This window comes from Electrona antarctica (genome assembly GCF_951216825.1).
Source record: "Electrona antarctica genome assembly, chromosome: 4".
Taxonomy (NCBI): domain Eukaryota; kingdom Metazoa; phylum Chordata; class Actinopteri; order Myctophiformes; family Myctophidae; genus Electrona; species Electrona antarctica.
The window spans coordinates 15497996-15522057 of record NC_136809.1 but is presented as its reverse complement, the minus strand read 5'-3'; the positions used below and the strand labels follow the sequence as shown (position 1 = coordinate 15522057).

Genomic DNA, 24062 nt, shown 5'->3' with positions numbered 1-24062 from the left:
ACCCAACCTGTCGGCCTCGCTGATTGGCCAGCCAATTTTAAATCTTCTGTCTTCACTCGACTTGACAACACTCGACTCCCAGGGCGCGTTCGGAAATAGCGCACTGAGCGCACTGTGCAATGCAAACTAATAGGCGAGTGCGCTCCCGGTGCGCAGTTCCGAACGCACCCCCAGACAGTACGGAAAGCCTTTCGGCTTGTTTTCATTGGTGTCCTCACTCCTCATCAAAATTTGTCTCAGAGAAGCTCAAAACGTGAACCTTACCGTTGGTTCACGAAAATATTACCCGATTCCAGATATTTCCTAATATTGTCAGTGAGAACATTTGTATATTTGTGGACTTGTGGTGAAAAATCATCAGCAACTGCAAACGAAGACAATTTGTTTATTTGGAGATTCAGCTTCATCGTTGTCTGACCACAAGATGGCGCTACAGCCAAATAAATCATATGCGGCAGGTTATGTGGGGTGTCAAATTCTGTAAATCATGGTTGTTTGAACTTGTTTCAATGTTTTTTTTAATGGGATTCATATTTACGATACATTTATGATATGTGTGAAATAATTGTAACCACATAAATATGATTCAAATTTCAACCATACCATTTGAAGCATAACTTTGCATAAGCCCAACAAACACGATATGATGACAGTCAGAATTTGCGCAAACAATGCGCACAGTTGACCCCCTTGAAACGTTACAGTAGCGTTCCATCCAAGATGGCTGCTCAGCGAAGGAGCCTAATGCAGACCGTAAGATAAACATAAACCATTCATGAATTAATTTCCCTTCACCGCATATCATATTTGGTTATAGATGGTGAATGTCTTCACTATACACCCGTTGACCCATTTCGTACACGAGCGACACCGTGGTACGGCTGTTGTCCTCTGGTGTGTTCTGTAGCGTACGATGATGCTACATAAGCTAATATGCTAACGTGGTTTAGTTTAATCAGCTGTCACTTTCTAAAAGTGTCAGTGATCATCTGTCTTAACCTTGTTTCAATGTAATTATAGGCCTATAACCAAGATCAACACTGTACGCAACCAAACAGGGACGTTACTTACATTATTTAATTTGAGTTAGACAGTTACATTAGCCTGGCTGTCAAACCAGGAACTAAAGTTTACCGTATGGTTTTGTAAACAAATCTATGGTTACAGGCTGAATCAAATGATAAAAGGTGTTACACTACTGCTTTTAGGACGATTAGATTAGATTGATGCTGTCAATGAAGAATGTAGGAGTGTGTAATATATTCTGTAAAACCTTCACCAGTAGTGTTTGTAGTTTAGCTTGAATAGCTAAGCTACAGTACTTGGCTTGCTTATCTAACATTCCCTGTAGCTTTCGCCTTTCAGTATAATAGCTGTCTTTCACAATGTAGCTTGACAAAAGCACTATATCATGTTTGTCAGCTGCACATCAACCTCAAATAGCAAATGAGTTTTAAGTGCAGTTTGTCCATTACATCAAAGAGAAAAATTATGGATTTAAAATAATATATTATTGCTTCACATTAGCTGGGAAAAAATTAATATATATATTATGTATGTATGTATGTATACCACATAATAGTTGCCAGTTGTATGATAAAGTACCATTCTAATAATTTAAAGATAATTTAATTGACTTAATATTTATCTGTGATTGTCTTATATTGCACATCTTAATTGTGTACTCCCTGTGGGTTTAAACAGAGAAATCATAATTAGCTAATGTGAAGTCAAGTGTGATTGTCAACACAGTGTCATAATGGCACTGTTGTGTTGAGTTACTGCCGTGTTAATAAAGTATTCAGCCTGTCAATCAATTGACAATCACACAGTACAATGACACTGTCCGTCATTGAATTGATTCAATTGAATTGAATTATTCTTTCTGGCAAGAGAAACGAGCCTTGTTTGTGTGTTGTGGTTGCAGCATCAGAGTTGGACAGATGCCCTCCCACTGTGTCAGATGTGTGGAGTTGGCACCGCACCCAACTGTGTGTACGGTTCAGATGGAAAAGGCACCCAGAGCCATCCCAACGAAGATGGCCACTTCAGATTTGTGAGGTGAGATACTTTGGCCTGTAGCAACACCTATGGAATGGAGTGGAGTCAGTGGACCATGTTACAGTGCTAATTATGTTGTCATACAGAAATACACTGTCCGGTGTACTGTATTTGTTTATTTGAGGCGGACAGTGTATATTAATCCATATGGCATCATTGACATGACATACAATGACAATAGATACAGTACAGTTAAAGGATGACTTCACCACTTGTCAACCTAACTTCATTTAATTGGTCCTCACTAATGTCTGTGTCTGTGGGCAGTTCAGAAACCCATCTTCCAATTATTGTTATTTTTTTCCCGATGCAGTTACTGTATCTTTACACCCCTAGTAACTTTCCCAATAATCAAGCAAAGCCGAATTTGCAGTACTGCTGAGTTGTGAGTATTTTGTCCGCCTCGTTTCCTCTCCACCAATCAGAGCCGAGGATGGCTGCTTCCTGTATGGGGTCTTCAATGGTTACGACGGCAGCAGAGTGGCCAATTTTGTTTCTCAGTGTCTGACAGCCGAACTCCTACTGGGGCAACTCAACTCCAGTCACACGGACAACGATGTCCGCCGGATTCTTACACAGGTAGAGAGATAGGGGTGTGTGTGTGTGTGTGTGTGTGTGTGTGTGTGTGTGTGTGTGTGTGTGTGTGTGTGTGTGTGTGTGTGTGTGTGTGTGTGTGTGTGTGTGTGTGTGTGTGTGTGTGTGTGTGTGTGTGTGTGTGTGTGTGTGTGTGTGTGTGTGTAAAGAATATGTATGCACATCATCTACTAACATGGGCGTGCATGTTTCTTTTATGCAGTTTTATATGGTTTACCAGTAAGTTATTAGAATCAATCTCTTATTTACTACACACAAACTGAGCCAACATTGCAATGTATTTCTCTTGTTTAGAATCATAATCATGACACTGGTATGACATGTCACTGAAAAAAATGCATTATTTTGTATTGTTGTTATTGAACTTTTAAACTATGTTTTTTAATGACCTCTTTCATTAAAGGAGAATTCTGGACCAGGTATTTTCTTAACTTAAACTGATACCGGTATATCACAGAACAAGTGGTACTGTACAGGTGAAAATTTCATAACTCCATCCCGGGTCCACCGTGTGAGGGGTTTGCGCTAAATCACTTATTGTTATGACTTGAAATTTTTTCTTTTCAGATATCAGTTGTTCATATAGTGTTTGTGTAAATGAGGGGACTTTGGATGAAATCACTGGTGAAAACTAAGTGATTTACCGCAAAACCCCACCGCTCACACTCGGAGCTGCAGTGGACTCGATCAAGATGGAGTCCACCTGCTATAATAACATCAGCCTAGTCCGGAATTCTCCTTTTAAGGAACTAATTCCAAATAAGCCTGCTGGCTTCTATCCCTTTCGCACACAATAACTTGTTTTCTTTGATATGTATAGTTTTCTCATTCTTATTACAATGTGTTAATAAAGCTAAACTATTCTTTCATATTCTCTGTTGTACACAATGTTAGATTTAGTCATTTTCACCGATTTTTTTCAGGCCTTTGACGTAGTGGAGAAGAGCTACTTTGAGACCATAGATGACGCTCTGGCTGAGAAAGCAGACCTGCTTTCCAACTACCTCCTGCCACACAATGAGGTGAACACACACACACATCGGGGTTCCCGTGGATCCTTAAAAAGTCTTAAATTTTACTTTCAAAATGGTGCAAGAACCCTGCACACGCGCGTGCAGATAAAGCTAGAGCACAGATTACAGATGTTTTGACCGATATTTTAGTGCAAAATCTTAAAATCAATTAGAAAAAACATTTGATAACATTGTACTAAATAAACACAAATAAGTGTCAATGTTCAAAACATTTCAAAAATAAAGCTCACAATGTGTCATGATGCGAGCTTGTATATCTGCTATTTTTTAAATGTATTGAAAACGTTTGCCCATGACATTCCCAAAATAGGGACCCATGGTTAAAAATCTGAAAACACATTGGCTGCATGTCAACAATAAAATTAAGGCTGATCTACCAGCCAGACCCATAACGGTCTGGATCTCTAGTAGACAAAGCATATTTGCACATTGACCTGATAAATGGGAACCGTCTGTGTTCTTTTCGATTGTGGTGCAAACTAATGCCCAGCTGTTAGACATGGGATTTCATTACGTGCTATTTGGGTCTCATCAGTTGTTTCATTAGATAAGCCTGTGACAACATTCTCTCCTCTTGTCTGGAATATCTATGTCTGACTGCTCTGTGGCCCGTCTCTTTCTCACCTGGACAGCGTCCATCTCACATCCTTTCTTTCCTCTTCATCGCCTTTTCTGTCCCCTCATTTTCCACACACTTTTTCTCTCACTCACCCCCCCCCCCCCCCCCCCCCCCCCTTAATCTAACTCTAAATGTGCCTGCACCCTGCTGCGTTTACGGATCCGAATATCAGAGCGAATTTCGGAGCCAACATCCCAAAAAAAAGCCCCAAAAAGTGCACCAGTCTGCAAGAACCTGATCCGAAAAACACATCAGTTTGCAAGCTCCTTACCTTATTCTCTCTCCTTTACATTTACTAAACGTACTCTACTTAACTCGTTTAGATTTTTTCTATTCCCTGTTCTTCTCTGTCCTCTTTTCTTTCTCATTCTTGCCTCCTGCTGTACTCATCTCTGCCGGTCTCTCTTTCACTTCTGGCACCTCTCTTCTTCCTGTTTTCCTCTCCTCCATCTCCTGCCGAACCTCCATTAATATTTTGTTCGTCCTGTGGTCAGAACGTGCCGTTCCACCAGCTGCCCCCTCAGAGTCAGAAGGTGCAGGAGCGTCTGAAGGAGCTGGAGCAGGAGGTGTCGGGAGGGGCCACGGCCGTGGTGGCGCTCATCCTCAACCACAAGCTCTACGTTGCCAACGTGGGTACGGATGACCACAGACTGGCACACCCACACACACACATCACATTTATACAGTCCCATCTTAATGACCACAGACTGGCACGCTACATACTAATTCCTACACGGGTTGTGTTTATAAACACGCCCCCGGGCAAGTTCAATTTACTGAGGTTAAGGTTAGGGTTAGGTTTAGGCTGTCAATCACAGCGACTGTCCAATCACAGCGCGTCGACTGCACAACCCGTGTAGGCTTTGGTATGTCGCGACTGGCACACACACATCACATTTATACAGTCCCATCTTAATGACCACAGACTGGCACAACCACACACACATCACATACAGTCTCATCATAAAGGGGAGGCGTCCAAAGGCGTCCTGTGGCATGGAATGAGTTAACAGTAATTATGCTAATGACTTGTATACACGTCTTTAGAATCAAAACCATGGGGTGCCTTGGATGTGTATAGGCGTCCTTAGGTCCTTTTTATTGATATCAAACCATTTTATTAAAAAAATATATATATATATTATCCTTTCCTTCTTCAGCGATCTCCTTGTGTTTCGCTCATGCGCACTGCCGTTCACTTCCTTGTTTACGGCCCGACTAAAAAGGCTCATAATCATAACTCTATATCTACGGTCTTCATTTCTGACTTCAGCATGCGTCTCGTTTGGAATATTAACGCTCCTAGAGAGACATAAGACATATGTCCATTTCTATACAGATATAATCAGTGATATATAATCAGTGATTCCCAAACACTGGGTCGCAGACATTTCATAATTAAAAAAAAAAAAAAAAAAAAAATCCCCAGTAATTTCACCAAGGAATCAAAGTTTTTTTTAAAGAAAATACATAAATTAGAAGACAAAGTAGTGAAAATAGGATCTACAAGCTCGCGGCACAAAGCAACGTTTGTAGATCTGCTATTTTCACTACTAATTTCTCTTTTGGGTCACGGACTAAATCATTTGGGAACCACTGATCTAAACACACGAGCACAGCACACAAAGTGAGATATTCTACTCTCAAACAGATCAGGTCTTTGCATGAAGAAAGACGCATAGTCGCATAAACAAGCTGATAGAGCTACACATTTTACACTCGCAAAGCCTATTTATGATGTGATCACTCCCATTCTTATTTGATTCCACACAGTATTCGCACTCCAGACTGTTCCATTATCTCTAATAATAGAAATCTGCTCTGCCTATTTTTGGCCGCTATGTAAGATAATTCTGAAACCCAGCTATTGAAAGGTCGATTGCGGTAGGTCAATGTCAGCCATGGGAGCATGTCTTTTCTTACATGTTGGCTATACCAGCCTAGAACAGTTTTACAATAAATGCAGCAGTGGAATAAGCTTAAGCTCCTGGTTTGGCGACATTTATAAGGAACCAAAAGTGAAGAAACAATACATACAATACAAGTCTCTGTGACATTGCTTCTCAAAAAGTGGGATCCAGGGTTCCTTGAGGGGGTTCCAAATGGACCCTTAACACGTCTGTAACTCTGATATGGAACCAAATGTTACAGGTCCATTCGGTTCCATTTGTACACTCTCAAGAGTTATCGGGGTCCTTGGAAATGAAAACATTTGAGAACCACTGCTCTATAACAAGACACACACGTCGGTTACCGCTGGCACATACGTCGTGCTCTAGCGTTGCATTTTAACTCGAGCGGTGGTTCTGGCTCAACTGACTTGGAGCAACCAGAGAGCATTTTTCCTTGCTGATATAGCCAGTCTGTCAGCCTTCAGACAGATTGTGGAACGAAATTGGCTCCTTTTATCCAAAACATCTGTCCAGAATGACACCCACTGTTATTTCAGCCTCTGAAGAGCTCCCTCACACGGCAGCTGTGGGGCAGTAGCTTCTACTAGCTTGACAGCGTGTGTGTGTGTGTGTGTGTGTGTGTGTGTGTGTGTGTGTGTGTGTGTGTGTGTGTGTGTGTGTGTGTGTGTGTGTGTGTGTGTGTGTGTGTGTGTGTGTGTGTGTGTGTGTGTGTGTGTGTGTGTGTGTGTGTGTGTGTGTGCGCGCGTGTGTGCGCCATGTCTCGCAACCCCCTCCCCGCCCCCCTCCCCACCGCCAATACAAACTGACCTTAATAATAGAGAAAATATATCATAAATTAATACTGAAACCAGATATAATCATTAAGGAAAGTTTATGCATGTACTAAGTGTACTATGTAAACGCTTCATTTCCATTTTCCAGCCATTCAGTTGCAAAAAAATAAGAAATGTTGTTTTTGGAAAATAATTTGGGGACCCCCCAAAATAATTTGGCGCCCCCCCCCCCCCGAGGGGTCGCGACCCACGTGTTGAGAACCCCTGCACTACACCATACACACCCATAACCATTTTGGGTCTTTACGTCCAAAGAATTGAATTGAAGGGCAGACAATGAGAAGATTAGATTGAAACACAGCCGCATATACACACACACAGACAGAATCCACCCCAACCCCGGGGGAGTTCCTTGCAGTTCGATGAAAACCAGACCCATTTCTCTGCAGCGTTTCTCGTCGGGACAATTACCACAAGCTCCTCGTACAGTCTCCCCTGCAAAAAAAAACAAAAAAAAAACAGACGCCAGCTCAATTTCATCTATATTGCCTGACCACTGCGGCTGCATGCGACCCGTTGCAGGAGCACAACAGCACCGTGGCTGGCTTGGCATGCTCGACTAACTAAGGAACTGAAGCTATGCCTCGGCTTCACGTCTCAAATGGAATGTTTCAAGGGTAAAGCTGTCGCTGCCTTTGTCTCCGAGTTTGAGGCTAATTAAAGGAAATAACTTAGACCCCTCCCCCGTTTTTTTCTTTTCCTCTTTTTTTTCTCCACCACCTCTTTGTCTCCTCAAGGACAGGCAGGGAGCAGAAAATGGGGATCATTAATTAGTAGAATAGGGGAGAGGGGGACATTAGCTCCACCTACCCGCTGTGTGTGTGTGTGTGTGTGTGTGACTGTGCGTGTGCGTGTGACTGTGCGTGTGCGTGCGCGCGCATCGGGGTCAGACCTGACAGTATTTGAATCCCAGGGAGGTTTCAGCATGCATGGGGGGGCCGAGTAAAGCACTTCCAGCTGTGGCTTGATGTGAAATATATTTGACAGTTAAGGTCGCTTGACCCATAATTCGATATGTTGAGGGGGTGGCCAGTCAAGGGTATGTGAACTTCTAACAGGCTTGGAGGAGGGGTGGTTACTGCATGGGATGTTCATTTGCCATTAAATGTGACGTTGAACGCCTCACGGTGTCCTCGTGGGCAGACAGTCCATCCTGTAATGGGAGAGGTCACAGGTGTGAATCCCAACAGCGGTTAATTTGTTTCTATCAGCACATTGGTCACATGTCCTCTCTCAGGCTGCCCTTGAGCAAGATGCTAAACCACTCCTTAAGAGACATAACGATACATGGCTCTAGCTGATATATCGGGCATTATTTGACTTTCTTGACACCGGTATTGGCAATTTTTACAGATGATGTGTCCTGATTTTTTTTTACCACTTTGAACTTGTCTTGGTGTACCTATTTATGACAATATATTTATGTTTCCATAAATGTATATAATGTTCTCAAATAGAAACTTTAATCAAATTACGTTTTTCAAATCAGTTTTTCAAATTAATTAGAAAAAAAAACAAAAAAACATTGGTAATGGGCAGTCTATAAAGGCCTATTCATAATCCAGCTTTCGGTGACCACCGAAAAGGTGGTCACCTCAAGGCCTATGCCAGACCCAGGGTTGGTGGCTGCCTTCTCATGCACAAAGTAATACACAATAATAACAAGCAGCTTGTGATGTGAATCATTGCTTATAGATAATGTTTAGAATCTCTGAAAATATTTTTGCGCACAATTAAATAGCCAAAATATGGACACCAGGTTGAAAGTGCAGGGTAAGAGTGTAAAAAGAAAGAAGAAGAAACGCAACATAGTCGAGCAGAATGTAAAATGTACACCTACATTTACAACTCCATGTATGATTCTGCATCTATGATGTACTACATTTCCAATCATCAGATTTGTGTGTGTGTGTGTGTGTGTGTGTGTGTGTGTGTGTGTGTGTGTGTGTGTGTGTGTGTGTGTGTGTGTGTGTGTGTGTGTGTGTGTGTGTGTGTGTGTGTGTGTGTGTGTGTGGTACTAGGCACCAACAGGGCTCTGCTGTGCAAGAATAGCACGGACGGGCAGAACCAGGTGCTCCAGATCGGTCGGCCCCACTCCACCGACAACGAGGACGAGCTGCAGAGACTGGCTGCCCTGGGTGAGACAGACAGACAGACAGACAGACAGACTGGCTGCCCTGGGTGAGACAGACAGACAGACTGGCTGCCCTGGGTGAGACAGACAGACAGACAGACTGGCTGCCCTGGGTGAGACAGACAGACAGACTGGCTGCCCTGGGTGAGACAGACAGACAGACAGACAGACTGGCTGCCCTGGGTGAGACAGACAGACAGACAGACTGGCTGCCCTGGGTGAGACAGACAGACAGACTGGCTGCCCTGGGTGAGACAGACAGACAGACTGGCTGCCCTGGGTGAGACAGACTGGCTGCCCTGGGTGAGACAGACAGACAGACTGGCTGCCCTGGGTGAGACAGACAGACAGACTGGCTGCCCTGGGTGAGACAGACAGACAGACTGGCTGCCCTGGGTGAGACAGACAGACTGGCTGCCCTGGGTGAGACAGACAGGCAGGCAGGCAGGCAGGCAGGCAGACAGACAGACAGACAGACAGACAGGCTGCCCTGGGTGAGACAGACAGACTGGCTGCCCTGGGTGAGACAGACATACTGGCTGCCCTGGGTGAGACAGACAGACAAGACTGGCTGCCCTGGGTGAGACAGACAGACAAGACTGGCTGCCCTGGGTGAGACAGACGGACGGACGGACGGACTGACTGTCTGCCCTGGGTGAGACAGACAGACTGTCTGCCCTGGGTGAGACAGACAGACTGTCTGCCCTGGGTGAGACAGACAGACTGTCTGCCCTGGGTGAGACAGACGGACGGACGGACTGACTGGCTGCCCTGGGTGAGACAGACAGACTGTCTGCCCTGGGTGAGACAGACAGACTGTCTGCCCTGGGTGAGACAGACAGACAGACTGGCTGCCCTGGGTGAGACAGACAGACAGACAGACAGACAGACTGACTGACTGACTGACTGACTGACTGACTGGCTGGCTGCTCTGGGTGAGACAGACAGACTGGCTGCCCTGGGTGAGACAGACATACTGGCTGCCCTGGGTGAGACAGACAGACAGACTGGCTGCCCTGGGTGAGACAGACAGACAGACAGACATACAGACAGGCTGCCATGGGTGAGACAGACAGACAAGACTGGCTGCCCTGGGTGAGACAGACAGACTGTCTGCCCTGGGTGAGACAGACAGACAGACAGACAGACAGACTGGCTGCCCTGGGTGAGACAGACAGACAGACAGACAGACAGACAGACAGACAGACAGACAGACAGACTGCCATGGGTGAGACAGACAGACAGACTGGCTGCCCTGGGTGAGACAGACGGACGGACGGACTGACTGGCTGCCCTGGGTGAGACAGACAGACAGACTGGCTGTCCTGGGTGAGACAGACAGACTGTCTGCCCTGGGTGAGACAGACAGACAGACAGACTGGCTGCCTTGGGTGAGACAGACAAACATCATACAGGCACACACACGCAACTGTTCAGACTAGAGGGCTGGCAGGCATTGAGATGGCGTTCTCAGACAAGGCTAGCGGTGAGATAAAGGTAAAGATAAAGCAGACTAGACAGACTGTCCGTCTGCCCCTCTAGTGGCGGTCGGTAGTGTTTAGAGAAGGAAACAGTCAAGTCATCATTGCGTGATCTGCGGATCGATTAGTAGCAGAAGAACACAGATAATAAACATGACAGGGAATCTATTCTTGCATCTGATAATCTTTAAGCCTGGCAACCCTCTCGTATGTGAACATTTTAAAATAATTTAGAACATGTTTAGAAAATGTCAGATTTATATTACCAGCGCGTGACGATGTGATTAGTTTTTTTAATGGGGCATACAGTACATGGTTAAATTAGGCAGACGTGCTCAAAGTGGCGCCCAGGGAAACTCCACTAAATCGACCCTTACAGGTCTGCAACTCGGAGTGACCAAATAGAATACTCTGAGTTATGGGGCACCTTGAGATGAAAGGAATCGTGACATTACAAAAAGGTTTTTGTAAAAAAAAATCCTGAGTTCATTTGCACCCAAAAATCCTGAACTTTTAACATTTTCTGTGTGAGTCCACAAATCACACATATATGACATAGGAATTTGCCAGCAGATGTCATGTTGTTTTCATTGCAGCTCAATATTCAGAACACACAGAGAAAACCGCAGAGCACAGAAAACCACTGAATGTTCAAAGGTTGTGGGGGTGTACACTGTACAGTAATTGAGGTCATAAAACCTAAAAATAAATGTAAATTAATGTCATGAAACCTTTTAGACATTTGAGAACCACTGAGATAAGGGAAGGAAGAGTGACCTATCTCTCTCTCTCTCTCTCGTCTTAGTCTCCCTCCCCCCTCCCTGAATGTTGAGTCAGACAATGGTTTCTGTAGGTGAGGCCGTTCTTGCAATGATTTAAGATGTAACAGTGAGACAACCGCCGAGTTCGGCAGACCGAAGGTGACCTTTCTCCCCCAGTTTTGACTGAGCCTGATCCGTCATATGGCGGCGGCGCAGACCCAGTATACTATAGCTCACAACACACTGCGGATGTTACACGTCGTGAGCTTATGGAGCTGCTGTTCCCATCCAAAAATAATCCACTGTCGTGGTGCGGAAGAACAACAAGCAGTAAGGGCCAGTCAAAACCACCGTTCACTTACATTGAACTCATTTTCCCAGAAGCCCTTGCAGCCCAGTGCACGGGTCGATTTCCGTTTTCGTCATCATAACGCGACGGCCTCGTCACCAGGTCCACGACAAATCCGCTATTTCTTTTTAATTATTAAAAAAATCACACCCGTATGAACTGAGTGGTGCAACTCCCCCCCTTCCACCCCCCCCCCCCCCCTCTCTCTCTCTCTCTCAGTGCAGCACTATCTCTCTCTCTGTTTCTGGCACGACAGCGCCCCTACTGGTACTCATGAGTCACACACAAACATAGGTTAACACATAGTCACACACATAGGTTAACACGGACATTGCTGTTCCTTGGAGTGGTTGCATCACTCAAAATCGGCGAATTAAACGCAAAACAAATAGCGGGTTTAGCGTATTACGCAGGGGGAGAACATGGATTAAATTCACCCTTTGTCAGACCTCTGATTGGTCCCTGACTGACTAACCAGCAGGCTCTTTCTGACTTGTTCCCCCCTGGTTCCGCCTTGTTTATGTTGAATTTGATAAAACATCATTTTTGGAAAAAACTAAAAACAAACATGATGTGCCCAGTCACCATGCTGCACCTGTGAAGTTCCTTTTACCTGACACCAAGTTTAAAATAAGAATTGAGAGCACGCATCAATACGAAGCAACTGAAAAACACGTTATTTCAATGGTAGTGGATGGAGAGAGGGGATTTTTGTCCAACCACAGAACGGCAACCAATGGGTGCGAAGAGGGGCACAACCATGGGCGGGACTTGACAAAGGGTTCATTGCGTGGAATGCGGATTATGCAGTCAAACTGTTAATTTATTTAGGGATCCTTGACATGAAAATGTTTGAGGTGAAATATGTTCTCAGTCGCCATGATGACTCTAGGTTGAGCCCTCCGTCGTCGCTTCCAGTCATCCCGGTTCTCCTTACATCTGACTGATTTCAGTCATTTGGATTTCATAGAAGACAGCATGTATTCTATGGAAGCAATGGAAGCTTCTATGGGTATGGAAGCATGTTGTGCAGCGAAAATAGGCTATTTTCGGTTATTATTTTAAGATGAGAGCATTTGAAGTCGTCAAATTTGCAATATGTTCAGAAGCATCTTCCATAAAACCCCAATGATTTCTTCACAGCAGGAACAATATTGCTAAAACATCATCATTGTACATAGTGTGGGGCGGCTCCTTTCACACTGATTGACAAGTCGCACATTAGGACTTGTCATTGTCAATACAACATTTTTCGTTGTGAGATTTTATTTTGCTTTAATCCATGCACTGCTCTCCTTTCTAACCTTTGCGTTGCTGCCTGTCTAGGTGTGGATGCAGCTCGCGTGCGGCAGGCAGGTCAGATAGCTGGTCAGAGCAGCACCAGGCGGATCGGAGACTACAGGGTCAAGTTCAACTACACAGACATCGACCTGCTCAGGTGAGAGAAGAGAACAGAATTCACAGATGTAGCCTGGAAACCAGACACATTTTCCAAACGGACAAAAAATTTAGTTTGACCCTGCTCGGTTGCTCGGTTTTAAAAGAATCCGCCCCTTGGAAATGCAGGTTCCACACAAAGATTCCAGACTGATCTACACAATGATATGTCGGACGCACATGCTCTCTCGCTCACACACTCACACATACAGTGTGTACCTTGTTTGTCTGTGTTAATGCTACAACAACAAGTGCAACAACTTTCTCAGTCTCTCCCTCTCTTCTGGCCGGTCCGTATTGTGTGTTTTTTGAGTGGGGTCCAGCTCCTCTATTACCGTTGCTGAGTCCCTTGAAATTCTATTATCCGGCCACACCCCCTCCAGTCTCATTTCCTGTTCCTGTGTATAGCCCGAGACGAGCACATGAGGCCCAAATCTTGAACCATCGTGATCCTCTATAAAATGCTCTTAATAGAATTTCCCCCTCAGCGCCTTGAAAGCAAAGCACAGGAAATTGGAAGTTGGAAAAAGGCGTTGAGATGGTTTTCGATCCGTCGGATGAAATAAAGGTTTGTCATGTTTGGGTTGTAGGCACTTATCTTATCTATTTATTTCTGTCTCTCTTTTTCTTTCTCCCTCTCTCTCTATGCCTGTATCACTTTCTTTATACTAGTCTACTGATCACTTTGTATAGGTCTAATCATGTCTCTTTATCCCATGAGGCCTGAGGCCAATTCTTCCAATTCCTTCTAAATCAGTAGTTCACACACTTTCAAGTTGAGGTGTTGTAATTGGTTTTCATTCATTCATTCATTTTGGAAACGGTACAGCTTAGTTAAACCTTTTTTTGTTTTTTTTTAGCTTAACATACATCTTCTGAAAGATATGTTTAATTGTGTGTATATGTCGTTTATTGATATAGTAATTAAGCTAGTTAAGGCTTTACCCAACAAATGCATCATGGTGAATGTGCTATACTAACATTTAATTTCATTCACATGTGAACTCTCCATTATGTGGTGTTGGTTTTAGCTTTTTATTTTATGTCAACACATGAACAACAATCCTTCAGTGTTCCTTAATCATCCTGAAATGTGTAACCATGAACAGCTGCTCTCGCTGTTATTTTAGTGCAAGAATGATGATCAGAATGTAACAACATTGTTGTTTTCCACAAGCTTGTATTGTAATTGTATTGTAAGCTTGTCTATTTTCAGTGAAGACAATTAGTATAGTGGGGGGGAAAAGGAGAAGATCTTATGGAGCTCTGGGGGACTTGAAAAAGACTCCGGATATGGAACATAATACTCTCAAAACAACTCTCCCACGAGTCCTTACTTACAGAAGTTAACACGAGCATCTAACGGCACAGAACACACAAATACAGATGTCCTTGTATGCTATAGTGGAAGCTTGTTGGAGGAACGCATTATACCATTTCCTATTGGCAAGGTAATGCTCAAATAAAGCTATTAATCCATTGAGACCTGGAACGCATCCATGTCACGTTAGCGTTTAACCACATTAACCATTAACCCATTTTGGGGCGGGAACCCCTTTTGGTGTTTTAAACATTGTTATAATTTAGCTATTGAAAAATAGCAGATCTACAAGCTCATAGCGCGCCACCGAGTGGCGTGCTATGAACTTGTAGGTCTGCTATTTTTGAAAAATCGTTAAAATGTGCCTCAAATCTTTCCGAAAATTGTCATGATTTAGAAAACTTTTTTTTTTTAAATTTCGACGTCAGGCCTGAATGGGTTAAGAGAGGCACGCAGCAATCGCACATAAAAATGTCTTTCCAGGCAGACGGACCGTGTCAGGCAAAACAGCAGAGACAAGGTGGGGATGCGTGGGAAATGTTAGAAGTCATTTGAGTCAAGCCGTTTATGGAGCTCTTGCTCCACTTTTGGGAAAATTAGGAATTGGGTTTATTAAGTTACAAACAGGCAGCAGGGAGGAATGCGTCTGGCAAACGTCACTTTTGGAGGGAGAACAAAAAGACATGGATATTAGGAAATGTCTGGACGAGTGTACATTACGACGGCAACGTTAATAAAGGTCTGGACGAGTGTACATTACGACGGCAACGTTAATAAAGGTCTGGACGAGTGTACATTACGACGGCAACGTTAATAAAGGTCTGGACGAGTGTACATTACCACGGCAACGTTAATAAAGGTCTGGACGAGTGTACATTACCACGGCAACGTTAATAAAGTCTGGACGAGTGTACATTACGACGGCAACGTTAATAAAGGTCTGGACGAGTGTACATTACCACGGCAACGTTAATAAAGGTCTGGACGAGTGTACATTACCACGGCAACGTTAATAAAGGTCTGGACGAGTGTACATTACGACGGCAACGTTAATAAATGTCTGGACGAGTGTACATTACCACGGCAACGTTAATAAAGGTCTGGACGAGTGTACATTACCACGGCAACGTTAATAAAGGTCTCCGGCAGGGTTCACTTCATTAACCCATTCAGGCCTGACGTCGAAATAAAAAATAAAAAAAGTTTTCTAAATCATGACAATTTTCGGAAAGATTTGAGGCACATTTTAACGATTTTTCAAAAATAGCAGACCTACAAGTTCATAGCGCGCCACTCGGTGGCGCGCTATGAGCTTGTAGATCTGCTATTTTTCAATAGCTAAATTATAACATAATGTTTAAAACACCAAAAGGGGTTCCCGCCCAAAATGGGTTAATGGTTAATGTGGTTAAACGCTAACGTGACATGGATGCGTTCCAGGTCTCAATGGATTAACAGGCGAGAAAGTCTGCATTCGGTGGAAAACACAATTCTGCTTTTCTCAGAGCATGGAAATGAAAACACTCGCCCATTTCAGACCTATCAGCTTATCTACAGTATACCATGATCGTTAAACCAAATTTAAGCTGAATTTCCACTTAATGCTGAATACTTCTAAATGTATTCTAGTGTTTTAGGTCATATTTGGTCCATGAAAGTACAATATTAATTTCACTGAATGTGTACTAAAAGGGCCATGCATTTGTGTATGTTTAGCTCACCGTCTAGAAGTCATAGATACTTTATACTTGACATTACCGCTGAGAATGTTCCATTGTCTCTGTCGACCTTCCAAGAAACCACTCATTTCCATTCAGTTCAGTATGGCATGAAAATCAATTTGCAGAGACTTGAAAATTGCTTGAGATAGATCAAATACAACACAGTGAACTTTACATGGCCTTTATTTTAATGAAATTAATATATCCATGACTTAATAATGGTGAATGAATATTAGCTGTAGAAGAAGATTATTTTAATGTGTGCTTATCACCTGGAAGTTTTGAGTTACAATATTAGGGAAGTATCAATATTACTCTAATAATAAATGTGTTACTTTGGAAAACAAAAGGTCAGTAATGTTAAGTATGCATAGCTCACTGGGCAATTTTAAATATCAATTATCATTCATTTTGGTTTAGACTTAAAGCAAATAATGGATTAGCTCTTGAAGATTCTAAAACCCATTGTGTTTCTTGTGCTGACTCCCACTGATCTACTAGCTGTATGACAATGAAATCACCATGGAATTGATCTCTTATTTTAAGTATATCTGTCTGTCTTACCCCCCCCCCTCCCCTTCCAATCTTTCTTCATTCATTTTCGACCTGGCTCACACTTGGTCATCGTCCCATTGTATACTGTCCGTCATGCACGTGGCATCATCAGCATGGCCAAAGGTAAACCAATCATCGCAGAGCCAGAGATCCATGGCAGCCAGTCATTGGAAGGTGTGACGGGCTTCCTGTTGCTCATGTCAGAAGGACTCATCACTGCCCTGGAATCTGCCACCGGCCCCGAACAAGCCAATCAGGTAAAGCTAGCTTAAGGGCTATTCATACTGGTGGTCACCTCAGTCCAGTTTTCAGTGAAGAGGTGGCCACTGAAAACTACAATATGACGTCACGGGTTGCTTTAACCTTCTTATATTAATTTGCTTTGTGCTTTTGCTAGTTTGCTATCACCTCGTTGAGGTCAACAGTACTGTTGTCGGGATCCGTGATATAAAGTAGAATTGCACGCAGGTGATTTCATTCAGATCAGCACAATGCAAGCCAGGACAGGGCTTGCCTTGCATGGTACGTCTTGCACTGCTGATCCTGAACCAGCATAATGACGCGCTATGAGCTCGTAGATCTACTATTTTCGCAAAATCGTGAAAAATGTGGCGCAAATCTTTGAATATATTCTTTCAGAGCAAACGTTTTTTAACTCAAATCTTTGCTTCTGGGGGGTCCCTCCCTGGAACAACATATTTTCAGATGGGGTTCGGTGGCGAATTACATATAATTTTTGGGGTCTTTGACATGAAATAGTTTGAAAACCACTGATAAAAAAACATAGGTTTTTCAGAAAACTGGCATGATTTAGAATACATTTTGTAGAATCTGGTCTCGGTCCTAAATGGGATAAGTGGTAAATCGTCAACTAAAATGTCATTCTGTCCTCATGAGTCATGACAGCAATACTCCTGTCTCGTCCTCTGGTACGTGTCCTCACACCCGCCTGTTCCTGCTGTCCCCGTCTCTCTGTCCTCTGTTGCTCCTGTCCTCTGTCCTCTGTTGCTCCTGTCCTCTGTCTCTCTGTCCCCTGTTGCTCCTGTCCTCTGTCTCTCTGTCCCCTGTTGCTCCTGTCCCCTGTTGCTCCTGTCCTCTGTCTCTCTGTCCCCTGTTGCTCCTGTCCTCTGTCTCTCTGTCCCCTGTTGCTCCTGTCCTCTGTCTCTCTGTCCCATGTTGCTCCTGTCCTCTGTCCCCTGTTGCTCCTGTCCTCTGTCCCCTGTTGCTCTTGTCCTCTGTCTCTCTGTCCTCTGTTGCTCCTGTCCCCTGTCTCTCTGTCCCCTGTTGCTCCTGTCCCCTGTCTCTCTGTCCCCTGTTGCTCCTGTCCCCTGTCTCTCTGTCCCCTGTCGCCTGTCTCTGTATCTGTCCCCTGTCCTGTCACAGGAGCTGGTAGCCATGGTGGCAGCAGAGCTGGCCCAGCAGAGCACCCTGGAGGCGGTGGCCCAGTCCGTGGTGGAGCGCGTCAAGCGGCTGCACCACGACGTGTACCTGGCCGGTCGCCAGAGGGCGCCCCACTGCTCCCGCCACGAGGACATGAGCCTGCTCATCCGCACGCTCAACTACACACTGGCCGACGGTGCGCTCACGCCCACACAGGGTAGGATACGGATGGATAGGGCGCCATTTGGCAGATCACCGACCGGTGGGATTAATGCCCAATATAGTAACTAATTGCCGTCGGGCAGAAACCTTGTATCTCCATATTTCAACATTTGAATCAATGTCGTTTCGTAAATTAAAACCTTACTTCGTGAGAGAGTGTCATGGACAAGTACCAAAGGTAGCCTACAAGCTAGTGTTAAAAATGTGCAAATGTCCATCTGTGGGTTTTATAAATATTTAAGCAATGCAAATATTGAAATAATGAATGAGCATGTTACTAGGTAATACTAATGACTAACTGATAACGACAGACTGATTACCACTGGTTCTTTTTTCTTTTCCTGAAAAGTAACGGTTTTGGACTTACAAGATTTCCCAACAGCGACGACGTCCGAGTTCACTATCGGAGTTAAATAAACACTGAGCATTTGTCGATTGGGGTCCCAGAGATGAATACAAATTCTCAAATGGGGGTTGGGTGGACTAATGGTCTAAACTGGAGGGGGGGGGGGGAGTCCTTGAAAAAATATGCTTTTGAGACACTGCTGTATGTCTCGCAGGTGGTACCCGGTACCCGGTGTCGGTTCCCTACTCCAACAGCCAGAGCACCAGTAAGACCAGCGTCACTCTCTCTCTGGTCATGCCCTCCCAGGGGACCCTCACCAACGGAACCAACACCGCCTCCACCCTGGAGGAAGGAACCCCCACGCCCGGGTAAGCTCTGTTCCCCTGTCCATGGGTTCGTTCTATTGCCTTCCATTCCCAACCTGTGAGTTATATTGCAAGTGGTTTCACAGATATTCCGGTCCGAAAACGCAGCAGTGTGCAGGGACCCTTAGTGATATGTTTTGGTTTAAAATATAATGAAATCCTGGGTGCTACACTTCCTTTACCAACCTGGGGAGAGCAACGGACTGACCTCATGCTTCCTACTATGCATGAGGAGTCCAAGCCGCTTCTTTACACCTGACAGGTGTAAAGAAGCTTTTGTTCTCCTCCTAATTTCTTTTCTATAATAATGGGTATCATAAGGACTATTTTGGCTTCATGGTCACTGCTCAGTATTATTACTCTTAGACAGTACAGTACCTAAATTATGCTCTAAACCAGGGGTTCTCAACGTTTTGGGCTGGGGACCCCCGGAAATGCTTTAGCCATGTCTCGTGACCCCTGCCCCGCCCCCCTCCCCACCCCCAATACAAATTGGCCGCTACAATAACCTTAATAATAGAGAAAATTATTATAAATAAATACTGGAAATAAATACTGGAACCAGGTATAATCATTAAGTAAATGTTATGCATGCACTGTGTACTATGTAAACTCTTAATTTCCATTTCCCAACCATTCAGTTGCCAAGTTTTTTAAATCTTTTTTTTTTTTTAATAATCTGGAGACCCCCCCCAAAACCCCTGCTCTAAATATGTGATTATCACTGTCAAGTACTAAATCCATATATCCAACTTCGTAATTTTCCACTGAGGAAGAGCTTGATACTTTAAATGTCACCTTTAAGTTTGGTGGTAATATAATAAATAAAATGTACTATGGGAGCATGATCCAGTTTGCAGACTCTGCCCACTTGCCCAGCACCTGTGATTTAATCATGTCGATGTGCATGCCTTTTATAAACCTTTTGTACAACGTTTAAGGTTGCGGACACATTGATCTGTTGTTGTAAAGGCCAAAAGATGTGCCCGTCTCCACCAGATTTATGTCCGTTTTGTCAAACGAAAGTTCAGAGGCTGAACCTTTTGAAATTGGATATGTTTCAGAGTTGCTGTGCTCTGAATAGGCTACGCATGAACAGACTGAGAGGGACAGCAATACTCTGTTCAATTTATGTCCGTTCTGTGATGGATCGTTGTTGTCGCAGCCCAACACAGAACCGAGAGTCCTCCTGTGCAGCTAGAACATTTGACTCAAGCCAACCATCTGGTGTCCACCAATGTTTGTCCTGAATCAATGTTTGGTTTTGAAGCATGCGCGTGCTTCCAAGACTTCTTTGACCTCTTTTCTATAATCCATTATTATGCTCCGTCTCTGCTATAGACCTGTCATATGTCACAAGCCGGCCATTTTGCTCTTAAGGATAAGTGATATGGACATTGGACAAAATCAAATATCACAAATGATGTTTGAATTATCGATCATATGATGATGTAGTACTAGTAGGGATGATTATTGGTGCTTTCTCAAAATATTTACACTATAAGGTTTTAACCACCAGCAAAAGACTTTGCAAAAATCCCAGACATTATATACGGTAGTTTCCTATCATAATATTGATATAATATCGATATAGCCCTACTTCATACTCCACCCCATCGAGGACAAAGTATGGCCACAGTGTGAATATGACATATTCAAGACTTCATTGCATGTCCGCTCTCTGCATTCATCCCTGTCTCTCGTTTGGACCTGCCATGTTTTCCACATGGTGTCCCGCTGCGTTCCTCCCTTCCCTTCCCTCTCCTCAGCTCGCTCCACGCCTCCGCCCGCCTCTCTCCCGTTGACGTCCTGCAGCCCATAATTGAATTGTCCCCCTTTCCCTCCCCGCTCCCCTCATCCGCCTCTCTCTACTCTCTCTCCACCACGCCTCGTCCTCCCCTACCTCTATCCACCTCCCTCATGTGTTTCTCTACCCCTGACTTTGACGTCGAACCTCCGACCCTCGCTCCCCCGGCCCTCCTCCCCGCCTACTCCCTCCCCGCTCTCGCCCCTCTCTGCTCCTCTTCCTCCATCACCCCAACCCTACCCCTCCTCCCCTCCACCTCCACCCTCCTCCTCAGCAGCCAGAGCCCCACGGCCACCCTCCAGTCCACCAACACCCAGACACAGAGCTCCAGCTCCAGCTCGGGGGACGGCAGCCTGTTCCGGCAGAGGGGCAGCCAGGCGGCTCAGCCAGACGAGACGGGCAGGGTGCCGCCCTACGTGGACTTCAGCCAGTTCTACAGGCTGTGGGGAACGGACCACGATGGCCAGAGCACCCAGGCTGGCCTGGGGCCCCAGTGATTGAGGAGGTGCCCGCTGGTGCATGGTGACTGGGTGGGGTATGGGGTGGGGGGATGTCAGATGGAGCGTGGCAAAGGCTTGAAGACCGTGAGAGACGTGCTTTGGGTTACGAGGAGGAGTGACTGATGGATGCTGCTCTTAACCACGGAACGAGAAAGGGAAAAGTAGTATTTTTTTGGTCCCCGGGGGGGGGGGGGGGGGGAGATTGTGATTTTGATGAGCGCACGGCAGGAGCTGTTAGTTGTTAAGTGTCTCACTCGGGGACACTTTGACACGTATACTGGGTGAGCCCACTCAGCTGTGGCTGCCCCATCTATCATGTAATACGATTGCTATGAACCTGGACCCTGATCATCTTAGATCTTCAACATGTCAGAGAAGCGGAGGACAGACCAGGACAGAGGCCTAAACTGCGTCCTGGTTCTGTCGTGCAGACGGATAGCGATCGGATGAGACTGCCATGGCAGCAAACTCCATTCCTTACCCACCCAACTGGAAAAGTGCAATTGGCCATTATATGTTTAAGTTTCAGAATGATGGGTGGCTGGAGAGGGCAGAAGGGATTACAGGTAGAGTGACTGAAAGAGGTAATGGCAGCATCAGTCATCCAAACAGAACCATCACTCCTTGATGTTTTTGCCCTCATTGTGCTCTCAGGGCTGCTCCACAATAATGGCCAAGCACAATAAATGTACAGAAATTTCATCTTTTGGGACTGGACAGATGAAATATCCCGAAGACTAAAATAAATAAATAATATGAGCGCCGTCAAAGAACAAATCAATATTATCCCGGTTAACGTCATACTGGTCTAAGCCCGTTCCGGATGCCACTGTACATACTAGTAAAATTAAATCTTCAGTGTTTTTACTAGACTATCGCGGACCATGCAACTATGTAAATCTGGAACACAATGTTGGGAAATGGGAATACATACATGCCCCACCCACTTATGCAATACCCGTTGTACCTGTACTCACTTTGCCCGTGTACCCAATGCGATACCCTTTATCACTGTTATGATGGGGCGCCGGCCTGCTCGGAAACGATGAAAGTCTGGAAGCGTGCAAGTTCAACATGCATGCCCCACCTGTTTATGCAAACCTGTTGTACTTGTTGTCAAAGTATACCCAGTAAGGTACCCATTTAATATTTGACTAAATATGAAGATAAGGGGATCTCTGATGTCGTCAGAAACTGCTCACATTGTGTTGATGTGTGCATTATGTGAATTGAGTTTTTCCGTTGGTCCTACCACATAGCCTTTGGCCCTGCACACCCTTGTGTCATCTGCGACACACATACCAAGTCAGTATGGTCAGGTCATACCAGGTCAGCTGGTTAGAAATGTCATACAGACAGACACACAAAGGTTTTGTGAATTTAAAGATGGATAACTCTGAGACTGTATAAATGTGACAAAATGGCCCTGGGTTCCAGATCATTTCATTCCATTTGTACAGTACGAGTTACAATTGGATACATTAACAGTCAAACAGCGATCTCCCCGTTAGAAAATACTGAGGGTTTTGTATCCATAGTAATGGATATCCTCTTGAAAGGGGCAGAAAATGCCTGAAAATTGACATTCCTGGTGAATAACTGCATGTACCTCATGAACTTGGCTTGAGGAGACCAGTCCATAGCCATAATATTACAGGGAGTCGTATTCAGTAGGGGCATAGTTATGCATACATATGCAGCACATTGCTCATTTAGAGGGATAAGTATTTCCCCCTACCTACTTGCACCAGGTGGGTCTCTTCCTGAAGAGGAGATTCCATCCAATAAAGCTTATTTGTCCCTATAGAGAACTGAGGTGGAGTCAGGAATGCTAAGGGCAATGAGTGACTTGCAGTTCAACCATGTTACAGTACTTCCTTTCCCTCTCTCTCTCTCTCTGGTACAATTAATATACACAAATGGAAGTTTGCAATTTCTCCACTGTCATGGAAAATACAGCATGTATCTATTCTGTATGTTTTATCATGTATTATGTATGTTGTTTTTTTAATCTTATGTATATGCTGGGAGATATAGTGCCTTGCTGAAGTAAACTATTCAATAATGTACAGTGTGTCTTGTGTTGTTGTGGTTGGTGGTCTAATGTAATGAATTAAGTGGAGGGAGATGGGGGGGGGGTTGGGCCCTGACAGAAGGAATTTCTGAGGAAAAATGCTTTTCTCTTGCCTTGCTCATCAAATTTCCATGGGGGAAATTGAGACGCGATGAGACCAAATCGATTTAACGGTGTACTTTACTAAAGAAATTATAATAATTTAATTTCAAGATCTTGTTGGTTGTAAAGGCAGTTCATTGTACCATATAAGCTGTCAGCTAAATCTGAATTATTTTATTTCCTCTTTTTTCCTCCCAGTATATCTGCTTAAATCAAATCTTTGCCCGTTACTGGTGATGCCATGCTCCACTATTGAAGTATACACGTCCTGAAGCATGAGGTCAGTCCGTTGCTCTCCCCAGGTTGGCAAGATTCCATTAGATAATTGACACTGGGTGCAAAAATGGGTTACAAAAACCGTGGGATAATTTATTTTTAAGTACATGTCCAATGTGAGAAGAAAGTGCTATATCTATCTAGCTATCTAATGATAAGAGTATTATCTATCACCAT

The 24062-nt window shown here is 44.4% G+C and overlaps 1 protein-coding gene across 3 annotated transcripts; it reads left to right on the top strand.

Moving 5' to 3' along the window:
- Positions 1 to 672: 672 nt before the first annotated feature.
- tab1 (TGF-beta activated kinase 1/MAP3K7 binding protein 1) lies at positions 673 to 23500 on the top strand. Of its 3 annotated transcripts, none has more exons than XM_079499809.1 (11): positions 673 to 753; positions 1928 to 2061; positions 2487 to 2640; positions 3579 to 3677; positions 4803 to 4941; positions 9076 to 9192; positions 13106 to 13217; positions 16926 to 17070; positions 18197 to 18410; positions 18976 to 19129; positions 21211 to 23500. In XM_079499809.1, exons 1-11 carry the CDS (start codon positions 721 to 723, stop codon positions 21428 to 21430), a joined length of 1521 nt encoding a protein of 506 aa, XP_079355935.1. In that variant the 5' UTR covers positions 673 to 720; the 3' UTR covers positions 21431 to 23500. The 3 variants fall into 3 exon arrangements, with proteins under 3 accessions (XP_079355935.1, XP_079355934.1, XP_079355936.1); XM_079499808.1 differs by having other exon boundaries at positions 21208 to 23500; XM_079499810.1 differs by having other exon boundaries at positions 20896 to 23500.
- The last annotated feature ends 562 nt before the right edge of the window (positions 23501 to 24062 follow it).